Source organism: Pleurodeles waltl, chromosome 3_2 (assembly GCF_031143425.1).
Source record: "Pleurodeles waltl isolate 20211129_DDA chromosome 3_2, aPleWal1.hap1.20221129, whole genome shotgun sequence".
In the NCBI taxonomy this organism is placed as follows: domain Eukaryota; kingdom Metazoa; phylum Chordata; class Amphibia; order Caudata; family Salamandridae; genus Pleurodeles; species Pleurodeles waltl.
The window spans coordinates 195,634,837-195,662,357 of record NC_090441.1 but is presented as its reverse complement, the minus strand read 5'-3'; the positions used below and the strand labels follow the sequence as shown (position 1 = coordinate 195,662,357).

The 27,521-nt window shown below is 51.0% G+C and overlaps 1 protein-coding gene across 1 annotated transcript in view; it reads right to left on the bottom strand.

Moving 5' to 3' along the window:
* The window catches only part of LOC138286679 (rac GTPase-activating protein 1-like), a 312,034-nt gene that overhangs the window by 170,548 nt on the left and 113,965 nt on the right, over nt 1-27,521 (bottom strand). The window contains exon 6 of the mRNA XM_069227153.1: nt 12,155-12,241. Within this exon, the coding sequence (XP_069083254.1) occupies nt 12,155-12,241 (87 nt within the window). The remainder of the gene's footprint in view (nt 1-12,154; nt 12,242-27,521) is intronic.

Here is a 27,521-nt window from a genome sequence, read left to right as displayed (position 1 = left end):
TGGGCAACCGCTGTCTTGCAAAACCAGATTAGGAATGCTTGGGAGCTGCCAGTTGGTTGGTGGTGGACGACTTCTGGCTGCCTGACCCAAAGGGTCAGAATGCACAGTGTTCTCGTACAGCTTGGGTAACTTGCGCAGGAAAGTGTCTGGCCTAGGGTTGGCATGGTGGCATGCCCCTTCCGTATCCACAAAAGGGACCAAAGGCAGACTGGGGGATGTGTGGTCACCGAGAGGCACCAGGACTTGGCAATAGCCTGCGAGTTCTTTAAGCCCGCCAGCGCTGAATCTGCCTTCTCGCCAAACAGATGAGTCCCATCGAAGGGCATGTCCATGAGGGTGTTGAGGACATCCCCTAAAAAGACAGATGTTCTTAACCAGGCGTGGCGTCTAAGAGCTACTGGCGATGAAACTACTCTGCCCAGTGAGTTAGTTGTGTCTAATCCACACCCAATGGTGAACTTTGCTGCATCTCTCCATCTTTGACTGCTTGGGAGAGGATGGCCAGTGCCTCCTCTGTGACCTCCGGCAGCCCTTGCACAGTGTGTGGCAATAATGGCCCCAAGGCTGGTGGAAGAAAACATCTACTTTCCCAAAGTATCCAGTCTTTTGGATTCCCTGTCTGGGGGAGAGACAGGAATCGTACCATGAGAAGTTGAGGCCTGTACCAGCAGGCTCTCAGGGGTAGGGTGTTGTCTGGCGAAACTTGGATCACCGGGGGGCGGGGCTATGTCCTATTCATAGGCGGCCCTGTGCTGGGTTTGGATCAGGTTCCCACCAGGACATCAGTCAGGGCTTCCTTGAAGAGGAGCAGGGCTTCTGAAAGGGAGCTCCTGGTTAAAGCACTTCGCCAAGAAGCTAGTCTTGACCGCCACCGAGGAAAGTTTGAGGACCTTCACTGCCCTCTGCACCACCATCGCATATGATGCTCCCTCCTCCGTAGCCTCGAGGGGGTAGAAACCAAATTAGTATCTGGGGATGTGTCCAGTCCACTGGCATCACCAAGTTCCTCATGCCAGTCCAAAGATGTACCTAACTGGTATTCTAAAGGGTCAAGTGACCCATCCCATTCCTCCCCTAAGACTGGCTGCTTTGAAAAATGCTCAGGGACTGACATAGGACCAATGGGCCCTGTTCGCACCAGAGTCTACGTGAAGTGACTCTGTGCCGACACAGAGTTGACAGGAATGAGAATGGGGCTGAGGCTGGTACCGGGAGCATCAGCGTCAGAAGCGGTCCAGATTCACAGGGTCCAATCTGAACCAAGGTCACAAAACCTGATGGGGCCCCCTCTGACCCCACGGGGGCCAAAGGCACACCGATGGGGCTGGACACTCAAAGACGTGGTGCATGGCCCCAACAAGTTCCCTTACATAAGGGGGGGCACTTTGTCAAACGTGGCAACGGCTCTGCGTAACCCTGCCAGGAACGCTGATATACATTGCTCGCCACATTGGCCAATGGACGAGGTGAAGACAAAGCACGCTTCAATTTCTTGTGCTTCTGATGCATTTTCCCCAAGTATCCTGATGACCTGGAGTGGGATGAAGAGGTATTGGGGCTCCTGGTGTGGCCCTGCAACCTTCTCGATCAGGACCGTGACCTCTGGTGTTGACTGCCGGGCCACAAGCAACTTTAGGGACCACTCCCTCAAAGTCTTCGGCACCATGACCCAGCAGTCCGAGCATTACTTGAAGTCACACTCAGGGCGCCATAAAGGGACCAGATGGGGGTCTGTAATCCACATGACATCCTTTGACATGCCTGAAATAATGGTCATCAAAAAGTCGAGAAACCCTGTCAAAAAGCGATAGAGGGATAGCTCTTCTACAGATCAGCGGTAACTGGCACGGAAAGAAAATAACTGATATCCGCACCCATAGGCAGTTCCTATATAGGCGACTGTGATGTCACTTCCAGCACCATTAATGCTGACAATGCAGGGTGGATCCGAACTAAGCCATCCAACGTTGCACATGGGTACTGCTCACGCAAAAATCTTCGGGATCCAGTCTGACGCCTGAGAAATTCAAAGGCTAAATGTCTCTATCAGATGAGTAGACTAGATTACTGAGCTGGAAAAACTGACTACTAAGGTAGCAAGAAATACATTGTTAATGTGACTTGAAAACTAATCTTGGACTATATGCAATATACATTGAACACTGAAGTTTGCTTTCTCCTCTCCTTGCTGCATTGTATATACATTGTATATGGGTCCTGCTCATCACTTGTGCTTTAGAACTTTCAGGTGTTTTTTATACATTTAAAGTTCTACTAATACCTGCTCAGAGTCCAGATGCCTGGGTCTAAACTAACTGTGAGAACAAAGGGAACGACTTAACACGTATGCCGGATGGGATAAGGATCTCCAGGCCGCCATATTACAAGCGCCGTAAGATATCATTCACTTTTAATATGGCAGACGGAATTGCCCCATTCCCCAAACTCTAAACAAGGCCCATAGTTTCTTCTGATAGTAGTCTTTACTCCTGATCTTTTTACTTCCCTTAGTGTATGTAATTGCTAATCTTGCATGTATAACAAACTCCTTATTTACCTTTTCAAGGGCACGACTAACATTTTCACCTTGTTGGAGATGTCTCTTCTTCAAGGGAGCCAATATCTATTGCACGTGGATTTGATGAGCTATTCGATCCGAATACCAGTGGTGGCTGCTACAGAACAGCGTTGGGGATGATAAAAAATTAAAATAAAAAAAAAAACACATACACGCTCCAAAAAGGGAGTTGTTCTGTCTTTCCTCTTCCTGATTCCCAGTAGCACACAGGCTCTCAGACTCCCCTGAGCCAATCATGATGCTGCTGTCACCAGCATGACAGCAGCGTCGTGATTGGTCTGAGCGGCCTGGTGAGGCTCTAAGATTGAGAGTGGGAGCCTGTGTACGTTCTCCACCCAGCTGTGCAATAAAAGAGAAATGCTGAGTGTGCATGTCTGTTTGGCTGGCCCAACACGACCGGCCAAACCGTCATGCGCACTTATGGTGCACTCCACTTCTCCATGTGACGTAGCCCAGTCTCGCCTCACCCTAACCTGGCTCCGGCACTGAAAAATAAAATGATATTAACGGTTATCATTGTATTTTTTTTTTTTTTGCACTGCTCAAAGCAGCAGGGGACGCTCCTCCACCTTAGCACAATACATTAAAGTATTTGAAGTTGTTTTGTTTGTCACTCCTCGGACAATACCATAGCTTTAACACTAACTGCAAACAACAGAGCTATCCCTCAGAAGAGAGAGAGAAACTACAGGCTACGGCATCACAACATGTCTGTTCCTTAGACATCCAAAACCTACAGTCCAAGCTTTGCACTGCAGGCTACCCCTCGGGCTTCCCAGACCTTACAGGTGTAGGCCTCACACTGCAGAGCTATCCCTCGGGTTACACAGACCTTACAGGCCAAGCCTCACACTGCAGAGCTACCCCTCGGGTTACACAGACCTCACAGGCAAAGCCTCACACTGCAGAGCTACCCCTGGGTTACACAGACTTTACAGGCCAAGTCTTGCATTGCAGAGCTAGCTCTTGGGTTACACATACCTTACAGGCCAAGCCTCGCACAGCTACCCCTCGGATTACACAGACCTTACAGGCCAAGCCTCACACTGCAGAGCTACCCCTCGGGTTACACAGACCTTACAGGCCAAGCCTCGCACTGCAGAGCTACCCCCGGGTTACACAGACCTTACAGGCCAAGCCTCGCACTGCAGAGCTACCCCTCGGGTTACACAGACCTTACAGGCCAAGCCTCGCACTGCAGAGCTACCCCCGGGATACACAGACCTTACAGGCCAAGCCTTGCACTGCAGAGCTACCCCTCGGGTTACACAGACCTCACAGGCCACGCGTCGCACTGCAGGCCAACCCTCGGGTTACACAGACCTTACAGGCCAAGCCTCACACTGCAGAGCTACCCCTCGGATTACACAGACCTTACAGGCCAAGCGTCGCACTGCAGGCCAACCCTCGGGTTACACAGACCTTACAGGCCAAGCCTCGCACTGCAGAGCTACCCCCGGGTTACACAGACCTTATAGGCCAAGCCTCGCACTGCAGAGCTACCCCCGGGTTACACAGACCTTACAGGCCAAGCCTCGCACTGCAGAGCTACCCCTCGGGTTACACAGACCTTACAGGCCAAGCCTCGCACTGCAGAGCTACCCCCGGGTTACACAGACCTTACAGGCCAAGCCTCGCACTGCAGAGCTACCCCTCGGGTTACACAGACCTCACAGGCCAAGCCTCACACTGCAGAGCTACCCCTCGGGTTACACAGACCTCCCAGGCCAAGCCTCACACTGCAGAGCTACCCCTCGGATTACACAGACCTTACAGGCCAAGCCTCACACTGCAGAGCTACCCCTCAGGTTACACAGACCTTACAGGCCAAGTGTCGCACTGCAGGCCAACCCTCGGGTTACACAAATCTTACAGGCGAAGTCTCACACTGCAGAGCTGCCCCCGGGTTACACAGACCTTACAAGCGAAGTCTCACACTGCAGAGCTACCTCTGGGTTACACAGACCTTACAGGCTAAGCCTCGCACTGCAGAGCTATCCCTCGGGTTACACAGACCTTACAGGCCAAGCCTCGCACTGCAGAGATACCCCTCGGGTTCCACAGACCTTACAGGCCAAGCCTCGCACTGCAGAGCTACCCCCGGGTTACACAGACCTTACAGGCCAAGCCTCACACTGCAGAGCTACCCCTCGGATTACACAGACCTTACAGGTCACACCACGCACTGCAGAGCTACCCCATGGATTACACAGACCTTACAGGCCAAGCCTCACACTGCAGAGCTACCCCTCAGGTTACACAGACCTTACAGGCCAAGCCTCACACTGCAGAGCTACCCCTCAGGTTACACAGACCTTACAGGCCAAGCGTCGCACTGCAGGCTAACCCTCGGGTTACACAGACCTTACAGGCGAAGTCTCACACTGCAGAGCTACCTCTGGGTTACACCGACCTTACAGGCCAAGTCTCACACTGCAGAGCTACCTCTGGGTTACACCGACCATACAGGCCAAGCCTCACACTGCAGAGCTACCCCCGGGTTCCATACTATTTTCTGAAGAAAAAGCAATGATCAACTTGCAAAACTAGGATCTTGGTGAATATTCCTGGCCAGGAGCTTTAGAAGAGGGGGCGTTACTGTACTGAGCAACATCCTCCCTGCGCGTGGCTCTACCAACCGTGCTCTGAAGGGCCGCTCAGCTGCATTAGTTACCAATTTAAAAATTAATCTGACAGTTTGTTATAATTTTGATCTTCATGAAGCTTGTAGTGCTTAGAAGCCCGCGCTGAGGAACAACAGTGGTCGTTGGATCTTCACAGGCAGGACTCCGCCCCTGCTGCACAGAGAAGAGTAGTTCATGTTAAAACGACAACCGCGTATGTCCAGCGCGGAAGGGCAGGTTGTATTTTTAGAAATCTTCAGCAAGAGCGGTTTAGATTTAAGGTTCTAGGGGACAGACACCGGCAGAAGTGTTTCTGAGGCCAGTTGAAGACCGGTTCCAAGCTCGCATCGAGGCGCATTTCTGCCGCTGTTTACTACTTTTCAAAGAATCAACCATGTGCTGACCACCCAACCCCTGTCAGCGACAATGTGTTATTTAAAATTAGCAGGCTCGCGTGATGAGCTCAATTACCTGGGTGACTTCACAAGCTTCACTAATCAAACACTGTCGTTTAAATGTGAGTAAAGAAATGGTGTTTCCTGAGGAGACCTCGGGATTGTTGTAATTTGCATATCTTCATTAGTATTCGTTACACTAATGAGAACATGTTACAGAAAAAGACAACCCCGGAAGCAACAAGCTCCATGGACCTGAGAACTGGTTCCTAGACCAGCGCCTAATGATACCCACAGGGCGCTTCAGTGAGCTCACCCAGAGGGGGGTTGTAATGACACGACACGTACTGCCCAACTGGGAGCACAGAGAAGGTGCAAATGTAGGCATTCCCAAGGTAGTATAGAAACAGGGTGTCTGTGCATCCCCCGTGTAATATAGAAACAGGGTGTCTGTCTGTGCATCCCCCGTGTAATATAGAAACAGGGTGTCTATGCAACCCCTGTGTAATATAGAAACAGGGGTGTCTATGCAACCCCTGTGTAATATAGAAACAGGGTGTCTGTCTGTGCATCCCCATGTACTATATAAACAGGGTGTCTGTGCATTCCCAAGGTGCTATAGAAACAGGGGTGTCTGTGCATCCCCTGTGTAATATAGAAACAGGGGTGTCTGTGCCTCCACTGTGTAATATAGAAACAGGGGTGTCTGTCTGTGCATCCCCCGTGTAATATAGAAACAGGGTACGTGTCTGTGCATCCCCCGTGTAATATAGAAACAGGGACTCTGTCCGTGCATCCCCCGTGTAATATAGAAACAGGGACTCTGTCTGTGCATCCCCCGTGTAATATAGAAACAGGGTAGGTGTCTGTGCATCCCCCGTGTAATATAGAAACAGGGTGTCTGTGCATCTCCTGTGTAACATAGAAACAGGGTGTCTGTGCATCCCCTGTGTAATATAGAAACAGGAGTGTCTGTGCATCCCCTGTGTAACAGAAACAGGGTGTCTGTCTGTGCATCCCCTGTGTAACATAGAAACAGGGTGTCTGTGCATCCCCTGTGTAATATAGAAACAGGGTAGGTGTCTGTGCATCCCCCGTATAATATAGAAACAGGGTGTCTGTGCATCCCCCGTGTAATATAGAAACAGGGCGTCTGTCTGTGCATCCCCTGTGTAATATAGAAACAGGGGTGTCTGTCTGTGCATCCCCCGTGTAATATAGAAACAGGGTGGGTGTCTGTGCATCCCCTGTGTAGTATAGAAACAGGGGTGTCTGTCTGTGCATCCCCAGTGTAATATAGAAACAGGGTGTCTGTCTGTGCATCCCCGTGTAATATAGAAACAGGGTGTCTGTCTGTGCATCCCCCGTGTAATATAGAAACAGGGTGGGAGTCTGTGCATCCCCCGTGTAATATAGAAACAGGGTGGGAGTCTGTGCATCCCCTGTGTAATATAGAAACAGGGTGTCTGTGCATCCCCTGTGTAATATAGAAACAGGGTGTCTGCGCATCCCCCGGGTGATATAGAAACAGGGTGCCTATGCATCCCCAGTGTAATATAGAAACAGGGTGTCTGTCTGTGCATCCCCTGTGTAATATAGAAACAGGGGTGTCTGTCTGTGCATCCCCCGTGTAATATAGAAACAGGTGTAGGAAAGTACCATCTTGCCTGGCATGTTACCCCCATATTTCACTGTATATATGTTGTTTTAGTCTATGTGTCACTGGGACCCTGCCAGGCAGGGCCCCAGTGCTCATAAGTATGTGCCCTGTATGTGTTACCTGTGTGATGACTAACTGTCTCACTGAGGCTCTGCTAACCAGAACCTCAGTGGTTATGCTCTCTCTGCTTTCCAAATTTGTCACTAAGAGGCTAGTGACCAATTTCTCCAATTTACATTGGCATACTGGTACACCCATATAATTCCCTAGTATATGGTACTGAGGTACCCAGGGTATTGGGGTTCCAGGAGATCCCTATGGGCTGCAGCATTTCTTTTGTCACCCATAGGGAGATCTGACAATTCTTACACAGGCCTGCCAGTGAAGCCTGAGTGAAATAACGTCCACGTTATTTCACAGCCATTTACCACTGCACTTAAGTAACTTATAAGTCACCTATATGTCTAACCTTCACCTGGTAAAGGTTGGGTGCAAAGCTACTTAGTGTGTGGGCACCCTGGCACTAGCCAAGGTGCCCCCACATCGTTCAGGGCAAAGTCCCCGGACTTTGTGAGTGCGGGGACACCATTACACGCGTGCACTGTACATAAGTCACTACCTATGTATAGCGTCACAATGGTAACTCCGAACATGGCCATGTAACATGTCTAAAATCATGGAATTGTCACCCCAATGACATTCTGGCATTGGGGAGACAATTACATGATCCCCCGGGTCTCTAGCACAGAACCCGGGTACTGCCAAACTGCCTTTCCGGGGTCTCCACTGCAGCTGCTGCCAACTCCTCAGACAGGTTTCTGCCCTCCTGGGGTCCAGGCAGCCCTGGCCCAGGAAGGCAGAACAAGGGACTTCCTCTGAGAGAGGGTGTAACACCCTCTCCCTTTGGAAATAGGTGTGAAGGCTGGGGAGGAGTAGCCTCCCCCAGCCTCTGGAAATGCTTTGATGGGCACAGTTTACAGATGGTGCCCATCTCTGCATAAGCCAGTCCACACCGGTTCAGGGATCCTCCAGCCCTGCTCTGGCGTGAAACTGGACAAAGGAAAGGGGAGTGACCACTCCCCTGACCTGCGCCTCCCAGGGGAGGTGCCCAGAGCTCCTCCAGTGTGCCCCAGACCTCTGCCATCTTGGATTCAGAGGTGTTGCTGGCACACTGGACTGCTCTGAGTGGCCAGTGCCAGCAGGTGACGTCAGAGACTCCTTCTGATAGGCTCTTACCTCTCTTAGTAGCTAATCCTCTTTCCTAGGTAGCCAAACCTCCTTTTCTGGCTATTTAGGGTCTCTGCTTTGGGGAATTCTTCAGATAATGAATGCAAGAGCTCACCAGAGTTCCTCTGCATCTCCCTCTTCACCTTCTGCCAAAGGATCGACCGCTGACTGCTCAGGATGCCTGCAAAACCGCAACAAAGTAGCCAGACGACTACTAGCAACCTTGTATCGCTTCATCCTGACGGCTTTCTCCACTGTTTCCTGGGGGTGCATGGTCTGGGGGTAGCCTGCCTCCTTCTTGCACCACTAGTTCTGAAGAAATCTCCCGTGGGTCGACGGAATCTCCCCCCTGTAACCGCAGGCAACAAAAGACTGCATCACCGGTCCTCTGGGTCCCCTCTCAGCACGACGAGCGGGGTCCCTGGAACTCAGCAACTCTGTCCAAGTGACTCCCACAGTCCAGTGACTCTTCAGTCCAAGTTTGGTGGAGGTAAGTCCTTGCCTCCCCACGCTAGACTGCATTGCTGGGTACAGCGTGATTTGCAGCTGCTCCGGCTCCTGTGCACTCTTCCAGGATTTCCTTCGTGCACAGCCAAGCCTGGGTCCCCGACACTCTAACCTGCAGTGCACAACCTTCTGAGTTGTCCTCCGGCGTTGTGGGACTCCCTTTTGTGACTTTGCGTGGACTCCTGTTCACTCTTTTTCCAAGTGCCTGTTCAGGTACTTCTGCGGGTGCTGCCTGCTTCTGTGAGGGCTCCCTGTCTTGCTGGGCGTCCCCTCTGTCTCCTCATCCAAGTGGTAACATCCTGGTCCCTCCTGGGTCACAGCAGCATCCAAAAACCTTAACTGCGACCCTTGCAGCTAGCAAGGCTTGTTTGCGGTGTTTCTGCATGGGAACACCTCTGCAAGCTTCTTCACGACGTGGGACATCCATCCTCCAAACGGAAAGTTCCTAGTCCTCTTCGTTCTTGCAAAACACCAAGCTTCTTCCATCCGGTGGCAGCTTCCTTGATCCCTCAGCTGGCATTTCCTGGGCTCCTGCCCACTCTTGACACTGTCGCGACTCTTGGACTTGGTCCCCTTGTCTTACAGGTACTCAGGTCCGGAAATCCACTGTTGTTGCATTGCTGGTGTTGGTTTTCCTTGCAGAATCCCCCTATCACGACTTCTGTGCTGTCTGGGGGTTGTAGGTGCACTTTACACCTACCTTACAGGGTCTTGGGGTGGGCTATTTTTCAAACCCTCACTGTTTTCTTACAGTCCCAGCGACCCTCTACAAGCTCACATAGGTTTGGGGTCCATTCGTGGTTCGCATTCCACTTTTGGAGTACATGGTTTGTGTTGCCCCTTTACCTATGTGCTCCTATTGCAATCTACTGTAACTTTACATTGCTCACATTACTTCGTTTTGCTATTACTTGCCTAATTTTGGTTTGTGTACATATATCTTGTATATATTTCTCATCCTCATACTGAGGGTACTCACTGAGAGACATTTGGCATATTGTCATAAAAATAAAGTACCTTTATTTTTAGTATATCTGTGTATTGTGTTTTCTTATGATATTGTGCATATGACACCAGTGGTATAGTAGGAGCTTTACATGTCTCCTAGTTCAGCCTAAGCTGCTTTGCCATAGCTACCCTCTATCAGCCTAAACTGCTAGAAACACCTCTTCTACACTAATAAGGGATAACTGGACCTGGCACAAGGTGTACCCACTACAAGCCAGGCCAGCCTCCTACAACAGGGTGTCTGCGCATTCCCCGTGTTATATAGAAACAGGGTGTCTGTGCCTCCCCGTGTAATATAGAAACAGGGGGTGTGTGTCTGTGCATCCCCAGTGTAATATAGAAACAGGTGGTCTGTGCATCCCCCGTGTAATATAGAAACAGGTGGTCTGTGCATCCCCGTAATATAGAAACAGGGTGTCTGTGCATCCCCGTAATATAGAAACAGGGTGTCTGTCTGTGCATTCCCTGTGTGATATAGAAACAGGGTGTAGAAAAAGGGTGTCTGTCGGTGCATCCCCCGTGTAATACATAAACAGGGTGTCTGTCTGTGCATCCCCTGTGTAATATATAAACAGGGTGTCTGTCTGTGCATCCCCCGTGTAATATATAAACAGGGTGGCTGTGCATTCCCAAGGTACTATAGAAACAGGGTGTCTGTGCATCCCCCTTGTAATATCGAAAAATGGTTTCTGTCTGTGCATCCCCCTTGTAATATAGAAACAAGATGTCTGTGCATCCCCCTTGTAATATAGAAACAAGATGTCTGTGCATTCCCAAGGTACTATAGAAACAGGGTGTCTGTGCATCCTGTGTACTATAGAAATAGGGTGTCTGTGCATCCCCCCGTGTACTATAGAAACAGGGTGTCTGTGCATCCCCCGTGTGATATAGAAACAGGGTGTCTGTGCATCCCCCGTGTGATATAGAAACAGGGTGTCTGTGTATTTTCCATGTAATACAGAAATAGGATGTCTGTGTACTTTCCGTGTAATATAGGGATAGAATGACTGCGTATTTTCCATGTAATATGGAAATAGAATGTCTGTGTATTGTCCATGTAATATAGAAACAAGGTGTCTGTACATTCCCCATGTAATACAGAAGCAGGATTTCTGCGTATTTTCCATGTAATATAGGGAAAGGATTACTGTGTATTTTCTATGTAATATAGAAATAGGATGTCTGTGCATTCCCCGTGTAATACAGAAACAGGATGTCTGTGTATTTTCTATGTAATATAGAAACAGGGTGTCTGTGTAGTGTGCATATAATATAGACACAGGGTGCCTGTGCATCCCCTGTGTAATATAGAAACAATGTGTATGTGTATTTTCTGTTTAATACAGAAATAGGATGTCTGTGCAATCCCCATGTTATACAGAAACAGGGTGTCTGTGCATTCCCGGTGCACTATAATCTTGTAGTGTCTGTATTTTCCATGTAATATAATCATAGGTTGTCTGTATTTTCCATGTAATATACTCGTAGGATGCCAGTATTTTCCATGTAATATACTCGTAGGATGCCTGTATTTCCACAAAGTATGACGATGGTGCCAGGTTCTAGGCTCGATCCTTTATTGTAATATGAACCCATGTATTTGGTTTTAAAGATGTACAGTACAATGAGACGTAAATTCCACTACTGTGGATACAGTGTTAAAGGAATTACAATGGGCACTCAATATATGCCAGGAAGGGGCTGGGGGGGTCCTTGAAATTACAATGGGCACTCAATATATGCCAGGGAGGGGTGGCAGGGTCCTTGTAATTACAATGGGCACTCAATGTATGCCAGGGAGGGGTTGGGGCTGGTCCTTGGAATTGCAATGGGCACTCAATGTATGCCAGGGAGGGGTTGGGGCTGGTCCTTGGAATTGCAAAGGGCACTCAATAAATGCCAGGGAGGGGTTGGGGCTGGTCCTTGGAATTGCAAAGGGCACTCAATAAATGCCAGGGAGGGGGTTATAGGTTGATGCCAGGCTGAGGGGCAGGCACCCTTGATAAAATGGTCCCTTTGCCATCGGTGACGTCCCAAGCGGTGTTTAGAAGACACACTCCCCACCCACTGGCCTGCTGCCCCCCCAGTCCTCCTTCCAGGATCCCTCCCCTCCTCCCCCCTTGTCCTACCGTAGTCAGGGGACGCCCATACTCACGTTCTCCGGGGTACTGGCGCCAAACTGGCTGGGCCGGGTGCGCTTCGGTGGCAGCGGCTGGCCGACTCTAGGCGCTAGAGAGGAGCGCTGTGGAAGGAGAGAGCAGCGGTTAGAAGGGGCTCCTTTTACCACGGTGGTGGTGCACGCTCCTAGATACCAGGATGGTCAAAGTCACTCTGGAGTAATGAATATCTGAGCTTTGGGTCTGCAGCAATCGCATGATCACTGGACACTGAGACACACGTGTTACAGGCGGAAGTCAACTGAGCACTGAACCCAAACATAACCATCATAGTCTGGCCACTGATGCACAGAGCTCCTAACCCAGGCCTGCGCACCCCCACTCAGACTGCACCTGCTGCGTTCACATCCATCTCAACACCTTGTATAGTGTGTACAGGTACCGCCGGAAACCTAGCTGGGAAGCAACCGAGCGCTAAGAAGCAACACCGCGCTGGTGTACCAAGAATGAATGTCTGGGTCTGCTAAGCAACCGAATTATGGGGGTGATTCTAACTTCGGCGGGCGGCGGAGGCCGCCCGCCAAAGTTCCCCCACCAAAATACCGCTCCGCTTTCGAAAGACCGCTGAGGGTATTTTGGGATTTGCCCTGGGCTGGCGGGCGGCCGCCAAAAGGCCGCCCGCCAGCCCAGGGCAAATCAACCTTCCCACGAGGACGCCGGCTCAGAATTGAGCCGGCGTAGTGGGAAGGTGCGACGGGTGCAGTGGCACCCGTCGCGTATTTCAGTGTCTGCATAGCAGGCACTGAAATACTTTGTGGGGCCCTCTTACGGGGGCCCCTGCAGTGCCCATGGCATGGGCACTGCAGGGGCCCCCAGGGGCCCCGCGGCACCCCCTACCGCCATCCTGTTCCTGGCGGGAGACCCGCCAGGAACAGGATGGCGGTAGGGGGTGTCAGAATCCCCATGGCGGCGGAGGGAGGATTCTCAAGGGCAGCGGAAAGTCGGCGGTACACCGCCGACTTTCCGTTTCTGGCCGCGGCTGAACCGCCGCGGTCAGAATGCCCAGCGGTGCACCGCCAGCCTGTTGGCGGTGCTACCGCGGTCATTCGCCCTGGCGGTTTTTACCGCCAGGGTTAGAATGACCACCAATATGTCATACAAATGAAGTCAGGAGGGCGTTTTACTCCAGGGAGAAGACCCCTTTCACTCCAAGGAGCAGATGAATTCACCACAACCCTAAATTGTAGCCCTCACATTACAATTATTGTTATGAGGATTCAAGTTATTACCACTGGGCTTCCAACAATTGATCCCTTTAGGCTTACAACATTTGATAGCACCGGGCCTACAGAGTTTGAGAACACTCAGCTTGCAGAGTTTGATAGCACCGGGCCTACAGAGTTTGAGAACACTCAGCTTACAGAGTTTGATAGTGCTGGGTTTACGCCGTTTGATAGCACCGGGCTTACGCTGTTTGATAGCACCGGGCTTACGCCGTTTCATAGCACCGGGCCTGCAGAGTTTCATAGCACCGGGCCTGCAGAGTTTCATAGCACCGGGCCTGCAGAGTTTCATAGCACCGGGCCTGCAGAGTTTCATAGCACCGGGCCTGCAGAGTTTCATAGCACCGGGCCTGCAGAGTTTCATAGCACCGGGCCTGCAGAGTTTCATAGCACCGGGCCTGCAGAGTTTCATAGCACCGGGCCTGCAGAGTTTCATAGCACCGGGCCTGCAGAGTTTCATAGCACCGGGCCTGCAGAGTTTCATAGCACCGGGCCTGCAGAGTTTCATAGCACCGGGCCTGCAGAGTTTCATAGCACCGGGCCTGCAGAGTTTCATAGCACCGGGCCTGCAGAGTTTCATAGCACCGGGCCTGCAGAGTTTCATAGCACCGGGCCTGCAGAGTTTCATAGCACCGGGCCTGCAGAGTTTCATAGCACCGGGCCTGCAGAGTTTCATAGCACCGGGCCTGCAGAGTTTCATAGCACCGGGCCTGCAGAGTTTGATAGCACCGGGCCTGCAGAGTTTGATAGCACCGGGCCTGCAGAGTTTGATAGCACCGGGCCTGCAGAGTTTGATAGCACCGGGCCTGCAGAGTTTGATAGCACCGGGCCTGCAGAGTTTGATAGCACCGGGCTTACAGCGTTTTATGGCACCAGGCCTACAGAGTTAGAGAACACTGGGCTTATAGCATCTGATAGCACCGAGCATTCAGCATTTGATAGCACTGGGCTTACAGAGTTTGATAACACTGTGCTTAAAGTGTTTGATAGCAACAGCGTTTGATAGTAACGGGCCTACAGCGTTTGATAGCAACAGCGTTTGATAGTAACGGGCCTACAGCGCTTGATAGCAACAGCGTTTGATAGCAACGGGCCTACAGCGCTTGATAGCAACAGCGTTTGATAGCAACGGGCCTACAGCGCTTGATAGCAACAGCGTTTGATAGCAACGGGCCTACAGCGCTTGATAGCAACAGCGTTTGATAGCAACGGGCCTACAGCGCTTGATAGCAACGGGCCTACAGCGCTTGATAGCAACGGGCCTACAGCGCTTGATAGCAACGGGCCTACAGCGCTTGATAGCAACGGGCCTACAGCGCTTGATAGCAACGGGCCTACAGCGCTTGATAGCAACGGGCCTACAGCGCTTGATAGCAACGGGCCTACAGCGCTTGATAGCAACGGGCCTAAAGAGCTTGATAGCAACAGCGTTTGATAGTAACGGGCCTATAGCGTTTGATAGCAGCGGGCCTACAGCGTATAGCGTTTGATAGCAACGGGCCTACAGCGTATAGCGTTTGATAGCAACGGGCCTACAGCGTTTGATAGCAACGGGCCTACAGCGTTTGATAGCAACGGGCCTACAGCGTTTGATAGCAACGGGCCTACAGCGTTTGATAGCAACGGGCCTACAGCGTTTGATAGCAACGGGCCTACAGCGTTTGATAGCAACGGGCCTACAGCGTTTGATAGCAACGGGCCTACAGCGTTTGATAGCAACGGGCCTACAGCGTTTGATAGCACCTGGCCTACTGCGTTTGATAGCAATGATAGCAACGGGCCTACTGCGTTTGATAGCAATGATAGCAACGGGCCTACTGCGTTTGATAGCAATGATAGCAACGGGCCTACTGCGTTTGATAGCAATGATAGCAACGGGCCTACTGCGTTTGATAGCAACGGGCCTACTGCGTTTGATAGCAACGGGCCTACTGCGTTTGATAGCAACGGGCCTACTGCGTTTGATAGCAACGGGCCTACTGCGTTTGATAGCAACGGGCCTACTGCGTTTGATAGCAACGGGCCTACTGCGTTTGATAGCAACGGGCCTACTGCGTTTGATAGCAACGGGCCTACTGCGTTTGATAGCAACGGGCTTATAGCATCTGATAGCACTGTCCTTACAGCGTTTGATAGCAACGGGCCTACTGCGTTTGATAGCAACGGGCCTACTGCGTTTGATAGCAACGGGCCTACTGCGTTTGATAGCAACGGGCCTACTGCGTTTGATAGCAACGGGCCTACTGCGTTTGATAGCAACGGGCCTACTGCGTTTGATAGCAACGGGCCTACTGCGTTTGATAGCAACGGGCCTACTGCGTTTGATAGCAACGGGCTTATAGCATCTGATAGCACTGTCCTTACAGCGTTTGATAACACTGTCCTTACAGCGTTTGATAGCAACGGGCCTACAGCGTTTGATAACACTGTCCTTACAGCGTTTGATAGCAACGGGCCTACAGCGTTTGATAGCAACGGGCCTACAGCGTTTGATAGCAACGGGCCTACAGCGTTTGATAGCAACGGGCCTACAGCGTTTGATAGCACCGGGCCTACAGCGTTTGATAGCACCGGGCCTACAGCGTTTGATAGCACCGGGCCTACAGCGTTTGATAGCACCGGGCCTACAGCGTTTGATAGCAACGGGCCTACAGCGTTTGATAGCAACGGGCCTACAGCGTTTGATAGCACCGGGCCTACAGCGTTTGATAGCACCGGGCCTACAGCGTTTGATAGCAACGGGCCTACAGCGTTTGATAGCAACGGGCCTACAGCGTTTGATAGCAACGGGCCTACAGCGTTTGATAGCAACGGGCCTACAGCGTTTGATAGCAACGGGCCTACAGCGTTTGATAGCAACGGGCCTATAGGCCTATAACGGGCCTATAGCATCTGATAGCACTGTGCTTACAGAGTTTGATAACACTGTCCTTACAGCGTTTGATAACACTGTCCTTACAGCGTTTGATAGCAACGGGCCTACAGCGTTTGATAGCAACGGGCCTACAGCGTTTGATAGCAACGGGCCTACAGCGTTTGATAGCAACGGGCCTACAGCGTTTGATAGCAACGGGCCTACAGCGTTTGATAGCAACGGGCCAACAGCGTTTGATAGCAACAGCGTTTGATAGCAACAGCGTTTGATAGCAACAGCGTTTGATAGCAACAGCGTTTGATAGCAACAGCGTTTGATAGCAACAGCGTTTGATAGCAGCGGGCCTACAGCGTTTGATAGCAACGGGCCTACAGCGTTTGATAGCAACGGGCCTACAGCGTTTGATAGCAACGGGCCTACAGCGTTTGATAGCAACGGGCCTACAGCGTTTGATAGCAACGGGCCTACAGCGTTTGATAGCAACGGGCCTACAGCGTTTGATAGCAACGGGCCTACAGCGTTTGATAGCAACGGGCCTACAGCGTTTGATAGCAACGGGCCTACAGCGTTTGATAGCAACGGGCCTACAGCGTTTGATAGCAACGGGCTTATAGCATCTGATAGCACCGTGCTTACAGAGTTTGATACAGCGTTTGATAGCAACGGGCCTACAGCGTTTGATAGCAACGGGCCTACAGCGTTTGATAGCAACAGCGTTTGATAGCAACGGGCCTACAGCGTTTGATAGCAACAGCGTTTGATAGCAACGGGCCTACAGCGTTTGATAGCAACAGCGTTTGATAGCAACGGGCCTACAGCGTTTGATAGCAACGGGCCTACAGCGTTTGATAGCAACAGCGTTTGATAGCAACAGCGTTTGATAGCAACAGCGTTTGATAGCAACAGCGTTTGATAGCAACAGCGTTTGATAGCAACAACGTTTGATAGCGCCGGGCCTACTGCGTTTGATAGCGCCGGGCCTACTGCGTTTGATAGCGCCGGGCCTACTGCGTTTGATAGCGCCGGGCCTACTGCGTTTGATAGCGCCGGGCCTACTGCGTTTGATAGCGCCGGGCCTACTGCGTTTGATAGCGCCGGGCCTACTGCGTTTGATAGCGCCGGGCCTACTGCGTTTGATAGCGCCGGGCCTACTGCGTTTGATAGCGCCGGGCCTACTGCGTTTGATAGCAACGGGCCTACTGCGTTTGATAGCAACGGGCCTACAGCGTTTGATAGCAACGGGCCTACAGCGTTTGATAGCAACGGGCCTACAGCGTTTGATAGCAACGGGCCTACAGCGTTTGATAGCAACGGGCCTACAGCGTTTGATAGCAACGGGCCTACAGCGTTTGATAGCAACGGGCCTACAGCGTTTGATAGCAACGGGCCTACAGCGTTTGATAGCAACGGGCCTACAGCGTTTGATAGCAACGGGCCTACAGCGTTTGATAGCAACGGGCTTACAGCATCTGATAGCACCGAGCTTACAGCGTCTGAAAGCACCGTGCTTACAGAGTTTGATAGCAACGGGCCTACAGCGTTTGATAGCAACGGGCCTACAGCGTTTGATAGCAACGGGCCTACAGCGTTTGATAGCAACAGCGTTTGATGGCAACGGGCCTACAGCGTTTGATGGCAACGGGCCTACAGCGTTTGATGGCAACGGGCCTACAGCGTTTGATGGCAACGGGCCTACAGCGTTTGATGGCAACGGGCCTACAGCGTTTGATGGCAACGGGCCTACAGCGTTTGATGGCAACGGGCCTACAGCGTTTGATGGCAACGGGCCTACAGCGTTTGATGGCAACGGGCCTACAGCGTTTGATGGCAACGGGCCTACAGCGTTTGATGGCAACGGGCCTACAGCGTTTGATGGCAACGGGCCTACAGCGTTTGATGGCAACGGGCCTACAGCGTTTGATGGCAACGGGCCTACAGCGTTTGATGGCAACGGGCCTACAGCGTTTGATGGCAACGGGCCTACAGCGTTTGATAGCAACGGGCCTACAGCGTTTGATAGCAACGGGCCTACAGCGTTTGATAGCAACGGGCCTACAGCGTTTGATAGCAACGGGCCTACAGCGTTTGATAGCAACGGGCCTACAGCGTTTGATAGCAACAGCGTTTGATAGCAACGGGCCTACAGCGTTTGATGGCAACGGGCCTACAGCGTTTGACGGCAACGGGCCTACAGCGTTTGACGGCAACGGGCCTACAGCGTTTGACGGCAACGGGCCTACAGCGTTTGACGGCAACGGGCCTACAGCGTTTGACGGCAACGGGCCTACAGCGTTTGACGGCAACGGGCCTACAGCGTTTGACGGCAACGGGCCTACAGCGTTTGACGGCAACGGGCCTACAGCGTTTGACGGCAACGGGCCTACAGCGTTTGACAGCAACGGGCCTACAGCGTTTGACAGCAACGGGCCTACAGCGTTTGATAGCAACAGCGTTTGATAGCAACGGGCCTACAGCGTTTGATAGCAACAGCGTTTGATAGCAACGGGCCTACAGCGTTTGATAGCACAGGGCCTACAGCGTTTGATAGCAACGGGCCTACAGCGTTTGATAGCAACGGGCCTACAGCGTTTGATAGCAACGGGCCTACAGCGTTTGATAGCAACGCGTTTGATAGCAACGGGCCTACAGCGTTTGATAGCAACGGGCCTACAGCGTTTGATAGCAACAGCGTTTGATAGCAGCGGGCCTACAGCGTTTGATGGCAACGGGCCTACAGCGTTTGATGGCAACGGGCCTACAGCGTTTGATGGCAACGGGCCTACAGCGTTTGATGGCAACGGGCCTACAGCGTTTGATGGCAACGGGCCTACAGCGTTTGATGGCAACGGGCCTACAGCGTTTGATGGCAACGGGCCTACAGCGTTTGATGGCAACGGGCCTACAGCGTTTGATAGCAACGGGCCTACAGCGTTTGATAGCAACGGGCCTACAGCGTTTGATAGCAACGGGCCTACAGCGTTTGATAGCAACGGGCCTACAGCGTTTGATAGCAACGGGCCTACAGCGTTTGATAGCAACCGGCTTACAGCATCTGATAGCACTGTGCTTACAGAGTTTGATAACACTGTCCTTACAGCGTTTGATAGCAACGGGCCTACAGCGTTTGATAGCAACAGCGTTTGATAGCAACGGGCGTACAGCGTTTGATAGCAACAGCGTTTGATAGCAACGGGCCTACAGCGTTTGATAGCAACGGGCCTACAGCGTTTGATAGCAACGGGCCTACAGCGTTTGATAGCAACAGCGTTTGATAGCAGCGGGCCTACAGCGTTTGATAGCAACGGGCCTACAGCGTTTGATAGCAACGGGCCTACAGCGTTTGATAGCAACGGGCCTACAGCGTTTGATAGCAACGGGCCTACAGCGTTTGATAGCAACGGGCCTACTGCGTTTGATAGCAACGGGCCTACTGCGTTTGATAGCAACGGGCCTATAGCATATAGCGTAGGATAGCACCGGCCTATAACGTTTGACAGCGCTGGGCCTGCAGCGTCTGATAGCCGGGTCCTTGAGATCTCACATGAAGCGCTATTTACTGTTGAACAAACAGGAGTGGAGAATGACTACTATAAAAAGAACAAATCACACGTGGCGTGAGCCAAAGATGCAGGTCCGGCCCCTTTAAATCCTCACGCCCATCACTACCCCTCTTTGTACGGCTGTTGGGATTAAGGTTTTGTCCCACTTTACAGCTCTTGGTCATTACCAGGTGCAATGAAATCCACGTGCCCACGTTTAACCTGCCCAAACCGACCACGTGAAAGGGACTGGTTCACACTGGGACACGCGGACAGCATCTGCATGTGCACGTTATTCCGAAGTATCACATGGAAAATTAATTAGCGAGGTCTATTGCAACCAAAAAATAACCATCGAGTGTATCATGACGTGCAGTGCAAATGTGAAACGTCACACCAGGACGGTAGGACGATTAATCACAGCCATAGAGAGAACCTTACACCTCAGCACTACTAGTCAGCACCCTACACCACAGCACTACTAGAGAGAACCCTACACCTCAGCACTACTAGTCAGCACCCTACTCCACAGCACTACTAGAGAGAACCTTACACCTCAGCACTACTAGTCAGCACCCTACACCAAGGACTACTAGTCAGCATCCTACACCACAGCACTAGAGAGAACCTTACACCTCGGCACTACTAGTCAGCACCGTTCACCACAGCACTACAGAGAACCTTGCACCTCAGCGCTACTAGTCAGCACCCTACACCAAGCACTACTAGTCAGCACCCTACACCAAGGACAACTAGTCAGCATCCTACACCACAGCACCAGAGAGAACCTTACACCTCAGCACTACTAGTCAGCACCCTACACCAAGGACTACTAGTCAGTACCCTACACCACAGCACTAGAGAGAACCGTACACCTCAGCACTACTAGTCAGCACCCTACACCAAACACTACTAGTCAGCACCCTACACTACAGCACTACTAGAGAGAACCTTACACCTCAGCACTACTAATCAGCACCCTACACAGCACTACTAGAGAGAACCTTACACCTCAGCACTACTAGTCAGCACCCTACACCACAGCACTACAAAGAACCTTACACCTCAGTGCTACTAGTCAGCACCCTACACCAAGTACTACTAATCAGCACCCTACACCACAGCACTAGAGAGAACCGTACACCTCAGCACTACTAGTCAGCACCCTACACCAAGCACTACTAGTCAGCACTCTACACCAAGGACTACTAGTCAGCACCCTACACCACAGCACTAGAGAGAACCTTGCACCTCAGCACTACTAGTCAGCACCATACACCAAGCACTACTAGTCAGTATCCTACACCTCGGCATTACTAGTCAGCACCCTGCACCTCGGCACTACTAGAGAGCACCGTACAACTCAGCACTACTAGAGAACTCCCTCCACAACAGCACCCTACACCCCAGCACTACTAGAGAGCACCCTACACCCCAGCAATACTAGAGAACTCCCTTCACCACAGCACCCTAAACCACAGGTCTACTAGAGCACCCTACACCTCAGCACTACTAGTAAGCATCCTACACCAAACACTACTAGTCAGCACCCTACAACACAGCACCCTACACCACAGCACTACTAGAGAGAACCTTACACCTCAGCACTACTAGACAAAACCCTCCACCAAGCACTACTAGAGGACACCCTACACCACAGCATTGCTAGAGAGCGCCATATACCCCATTACTACTAGAGAACTCCCTCCACCACAGCACCCTACACCACAGTACTACTAGAGACCACCCTACACCTCAACACTACTAGAGAGCACACTACACCTCAGCACGAGAGCACCCTACACCCTAGCACTACTAGACAACACCTTACTCAGCACTAGAGTACCCTACACCCCAGCACTACTAGAGCACCCTACTCAGCACTACACAGAACCCTACACCACACCACTACTAGAGCACCCTACTCAGCACTACACAGCACCCTACACCACAGCACTACTAGACAGCACCCTACACCAAACACTACTAGAGAGCACCCTACACCACAGCACTAATAGAGAGCACCCTACACCACAGCACTAATAGAGAGCACCCTACACCACAGCACCACTAGGTAACACGCTACACCTTGGCACTACTGGACAACACCCTAAACCTCAGCACTAGTAGAGTACCCTACACATTGGCAATACTAGACATCACTACACCTCAGCACTACTATAGAGCACCCTACACCTCCGCACCACTAGAGAGTACCCTACACCTCACCACCACTGGACAACACCCACACCTCAGCACTACTAGAGATCACCCTACACCTCAGCACCCTACACCATATCAGTACTAAACAACCTACACCACAGCACTACTAGAGAGTACCCTGTACCTCAGCACTACTAGAGAGTACACTACTCCTCAGCACTACTAGAGTACCCTACTTCTCAGAACTACAAGACAGCACCCTATACCTCAGCACTACTAGACAGCACCCTACACATCAGCATTACTAGACAGCACCCACATCTCAGCACCACTAGAGAGTACCCTTCACCTAAGCACTACTAGAGAGCACCCTACACCTAAGCACTACTAAAGAGCACCCTACACCTAAGCATTACTAGACAACACCCTAGACCAAGCACTACTACACAACACCCTGCACCTCAGCATTACTAGGCAGCACCCTACACCTCAGCACCACTGCAGAGTAGTACTAAACACCCTACACCACAGCACTACTAGAGAGTACCCTCTACCTCAGCACTACTAGAGTACCCTACTTCTCAGCACTACTAGACAGCACTCTACACCTCACCACCACTAGACAGCACCCTACACCTCAGCACTACTAGACAGCACCCTACATCACAGCACTATAGGGCACCCTACTCCTCAGTACTACAAGAGAGTATCCTACACCGGCATTACTAGAGAGCACCCTATACCTCAGCACTACTAGAGAGCACCCTACACCTCAGGACTACTAGACAGTGCCCTACACCTCAGCACTACTAGACAGCGCCCTACACCTCAGCACTACTAGAGAGTACCCTGTACCACAGCACTACTAGAGAGTACCCTGTACCTCAGCACTATTAGAGAGTACATTACTCATCAGCACTACTAGAGTACCCTACTTCTCAGAACTACAAGACAGCACCCTATACCTCAGCACTACTAGACAGCACCCTACACATCAGCATTACTAGACAGCACTCTACACCTCACCACCACTAGACAGCACCCTACACCTCAGCACTACTAGACAGCACCCTACATCACAGCACTATAGGGCACCCTACTCCTCAGTACTAGAAGAGAGTATCCTACACCTGCATTACTAGAGAGCACCCTATACCTCAGCACTACTAGAGAGTATCCTACACCTCAGCACTAGTAGACAGCATCCTACAGCTCAGGACTACTAGAGAGCACCCTACAGCTCAGCACTCCTAGAGAGCGCCCTACAGCTCAGCACTCCTAGAGAGCGCCCTACAGCTCAGCACTCCTAGAGAGCGCCCTACAGCTCAGCACTCCTAGAGAGCGCCCTACAGCTCAGCACTCCTAGAGAGCGCCCTACAGCTCAGCACTCCTAGAGAGCGCCCTACAGCTCAGCACTCCTAGAGAGCGCCCTACAGCTCAGCACTCCTAGAGAGCGCCCTACAGCTCAGCACTCCTAGAGAGCGTCCTACAGCTCAGCACTACTAGACAGCGCTCTATACCTCAGCACTACTAGGCAGCACCCTACACCTCAGCACTACTAGACAGCGCTCTATACCTCGGCACTTTTAGACAGTGCCCTACACCTCACCACTACTAGGCAGGACTTCATTCAGACAGGGCCAAAACAACCATCAGAGGAGGACTGCATTCACTAGACTTTGTCAAACCAAGCGACAGAGGAGGACTTCGTTCAGTACAGAGCGCAAAACAGCTAACAGAGGGCTTCATTCATTAGAGATCGCCAAAACCACCAACAGAGGGGGGGCCTCCTTTACTAGAGAGCACCAAATCCACCAACAGAGGAGGACTTCATTCACTAGACAGGGCCAAAATAACCAACAGAGGAGAACTTAATTTACTAGACAGAGGCAAAATAACCAACAGAGGAGGACTTCATTCTCTGGAGAGCGCCAAATCCTCTGTTGCGGGGACTTTCTTTTTCTCACTGTGCTGGTCTCCCAGTTATAATGAATGAAGTCCACCTCTTTTGACTTGAGGTGGAGGTGGCGTTGCTTTGGCTTTCTACAGTGTTTGAGTGGGCTTCAGACATCTGAGAAGTCATTCTAAAGCTCCTCCTCCCCGGTACCTCCCCAGTCTAACTCCTAGAAACAGGTTGGGTTTTCCACCGAGAAATATCATCATTCCTGCACATGTGTATGTGCGCGTGCAGTCACTTATAAAGTGCTGAATACCGGCTGACGTGTGCTTCTAAGTACTCACCCATGTAGCGGATAAGGGTCCTGGCGCAGGGGGATGCTCCATTTGGACAAGATTTCACACTTGGTGGTCAAGTGCCGAGGCCAGGGCTGGGACTCGGAGGCCAGTTCCGGTTGCACAATGTCCACATCTCCTGCCGCAGACCCACAGCGCCTCCTTGGGAAGCCGCTCTTTGAAAGCGCTTGGAGGTGGGCTGTGATGGCTCCCTTTGCTGTAAGCTTCTGATCCTCTCTCTGTTGTCTCATCCTCTGAAGTAGCATTTGTACCTCGTTTCACGTGAGGATTTTGGTCATTCTCCTTCATTGCTGTTCTGTTGCAGAAGGAGGCCTCGAGCACAGATTCCAAGGGCAGCAACCTCTGCTGCACACTTCGTACTGAGCGGCACACACTGACATACACAGTTGTCAACCGGCCCCCATGTCATGCTTGTGAAGTTCACAAGTCTTCGGATTTCAGTCAGCAGACCCAACCTTCCAGGACATGGAGGTGACGTTTGCACAGACCTACAAGCCCAGCATGTTTACTCCTGTCGACTCAAAAACTCGAACTGGCTGTTTGAAGACATCGAGGCGTCGTCATTCGGGAAGATGCACGTGGCATTACTTTTTATTGGAATGACACAGATTTGCAAGACCACAGGCCACCTGCTGTTTCTGAGGTTAGAAATCTAATTCAGCAGAAACAAGTACCCAGATGAAGTATAGCGTGCTCTGAGAAAAGGGCTTGTTTCAAATGTACTTTACTATTCTATGCATTCATTTATTTGCATTCTAGCAACCCACAACACCCCGGGGGGTATTGGCGCGCTGTTAAAATGACAACCAAAAAAACAAGCATTTGCAATGCAATAGGTCTCGCATATTTCGAACAAGTTAATTGTCATCTTTTGACAACAGCGCCCACGAGAGAAAACAAAAAGAAAACGTGAAAAGAGGCTGAGAAAAGACGACTTGGCAAAATAAAGTTAGCTTGAAAAAATAAAAACTTTGCAATTTTGTGCCTGCTGGGCGTGTTTTTTGCCAGTCACAAGCCTTCTGTTAGGAGGGCACTGAAAGTTAAAAACAACAAATGGTACCTCGCTCAGGTCGGGAGCAGCCGACAGGCAATAATAAATTTGCATTAATTAGTGCTTGATCCCTGCTCCACACAGAGAAACGAAAATGATGCCAGCAAGCCTCGCCGAATTACGAGGCTGTAAAGAAGAGTGCCACGCAAACCAACACATGGTGAGAGACAGGCGGGCTTCAAGACCTGTACTGAACACAACAGAGTCTCGCAAGTGAGACGCATGCGCAACCGCATGCACTCGCTGGCTCGACCGTAAAAACGTACATCTTGTGGTCAGTCCACTGGCGTTCTCTAAAAAGGGAGAACTCCGAGGCATGTTCCAAGAAATCCAGCCATGGATGGCAACATTCAAGTCACATCCAAATAACCACTCTCCACATGACAAGCAACCAAGGATCCTAGGCGACTAAAGCAGGATTACAGGAGATCGACAAATGTTCGCGGATGGCAACGAGGCAGTGGTCTATCCAGCCTCAATCCCCAGAAAAGGTCACTAGAGGTTTGGCCACACCGTAAAAAAGACTGGGTTTTGTGGTCCCTTGATAAATTAATGAGTATTCGCAAGTGGGTATTGAGAAATTACAAAATGTGTTTTATTTTTCAAAACATAGTGAACGCCATAGACCAACACGTTTCGCCACACATTCACTTCATCAGGGCCAATATCCAATAACGCACTGTTCGCAGCATACACAATTGATAATGATCTGAGGTTTACAGACCTCCTGGATGGCTACAGACGTGCTGGTTGTCATGCCGTTATTTTTGGATTACATACTTATGCACAGTATTCCTTTTGACCAACCCGATATCACTTAACATCAGACCTTGATAAAGTTTTCTTTACATGTTTGACTGAACCAGGTATTATGTTTCCTTAAGACAAGTTTAAAGAGATCAATATCAATTTTGTATGCTGCAGCAGTGGATACTGGCCCTGATGAAGTGATGCGCGTCCGGAAACCAGTGTTGGCTTATGGTGCTCACTATGTTTTGAAAAATATATATTTTTTGTAATTTCTCAATACCCACTTGTGAATATTCATTTATTTATCAAGACGGCTTGTAACCCAGTCTTTTTTCCTGTACACATTCGCAGGATTTGAGGGTTTACCCTGGGATTTGAGGGTTTACCCCACAATATCCTTTGAAGTCCGCATGTCAGACCTTAGAAGAGCCTCTGTATCTCTCTATTTGGCCAACCTGTAGCGATGACAGAGGATCGGACTAGTCTACTGTCCTGCGGTACCACTGGGCATATTCAGAAATAAAGCCTCGGGATAAGGCTCTACGGTCCTGAAGTGACATAAGGGGCTGTACATGGAGCGGAAGCCAAAGCCCCCTGGTGAGCAGGAGTTGGAGAGACCAAACCATCAACCTGGGCTCCTTGGATCAACTCCCTGGCAAAGCCCCTCCCTGGTCCTCACAAGCCTCCTTGTGCAGGTCCATGGGCCGACACCAGCGCCATGGGATAGAAGCTCAGGCTTGGCGCGTAGGGACAGTCAGGATGGGGAACTGGGGATTCCAGAAGTCCCATCGGAGAGGCCTGGGCATGGAACTGTGGCAGCCTCCGAGCTCTTGGGCAGGAGGACTCTTTCAGACTTCCCAAAGTGATTCATGAAAAACTAAAAGTTGCACTAAACTGTACACCACAAGGAAGGACTTGTGTTGCAGGGACCTAATGTACTGACCATGAACCTGAACAGACAACTTCCCATGAGGGAGTCGAAACATGTATTGTGCAATTAAATCTGTAGGGTGCACCTGACGCAACAGTGAACCAGGTGCTCAAGATCACAAGAACACTCTGTGGTGTACCACATTGCTTAATTTGTCAGAACATAATTGCCGGGGTCCAAGATGTCTGACGCAGTTTGCACCGACCCCTCTGTTTGTGCGGGCCCTGCCAAATTCCAGCATCAAGGCTAGTTGTTAACCCTCACAGTCATACAAATAGGACAGTTTGGACAACTCCAAGTCACCCAAACCTGTAAGAATGCCCTGGGCGCTCCAGTATTATTTCTTTAATGTATATTGAACTGTTAAAATGCTACTGATGTGCTCTGTTTCAAAATCGGCAGTGCCCCCATGTGCTGGAATATAACAATGTTTGTGTTCAGAAATAAGTGCCGGTGCTAGCCCCAGCACAAATTAAGCACTGTAGCAGGGATTAATCATCTCACACCCTGTGCCTGGTCCAGGTAGACACAACCACTCTTGTCCCTCAGGAGGCCTCTGC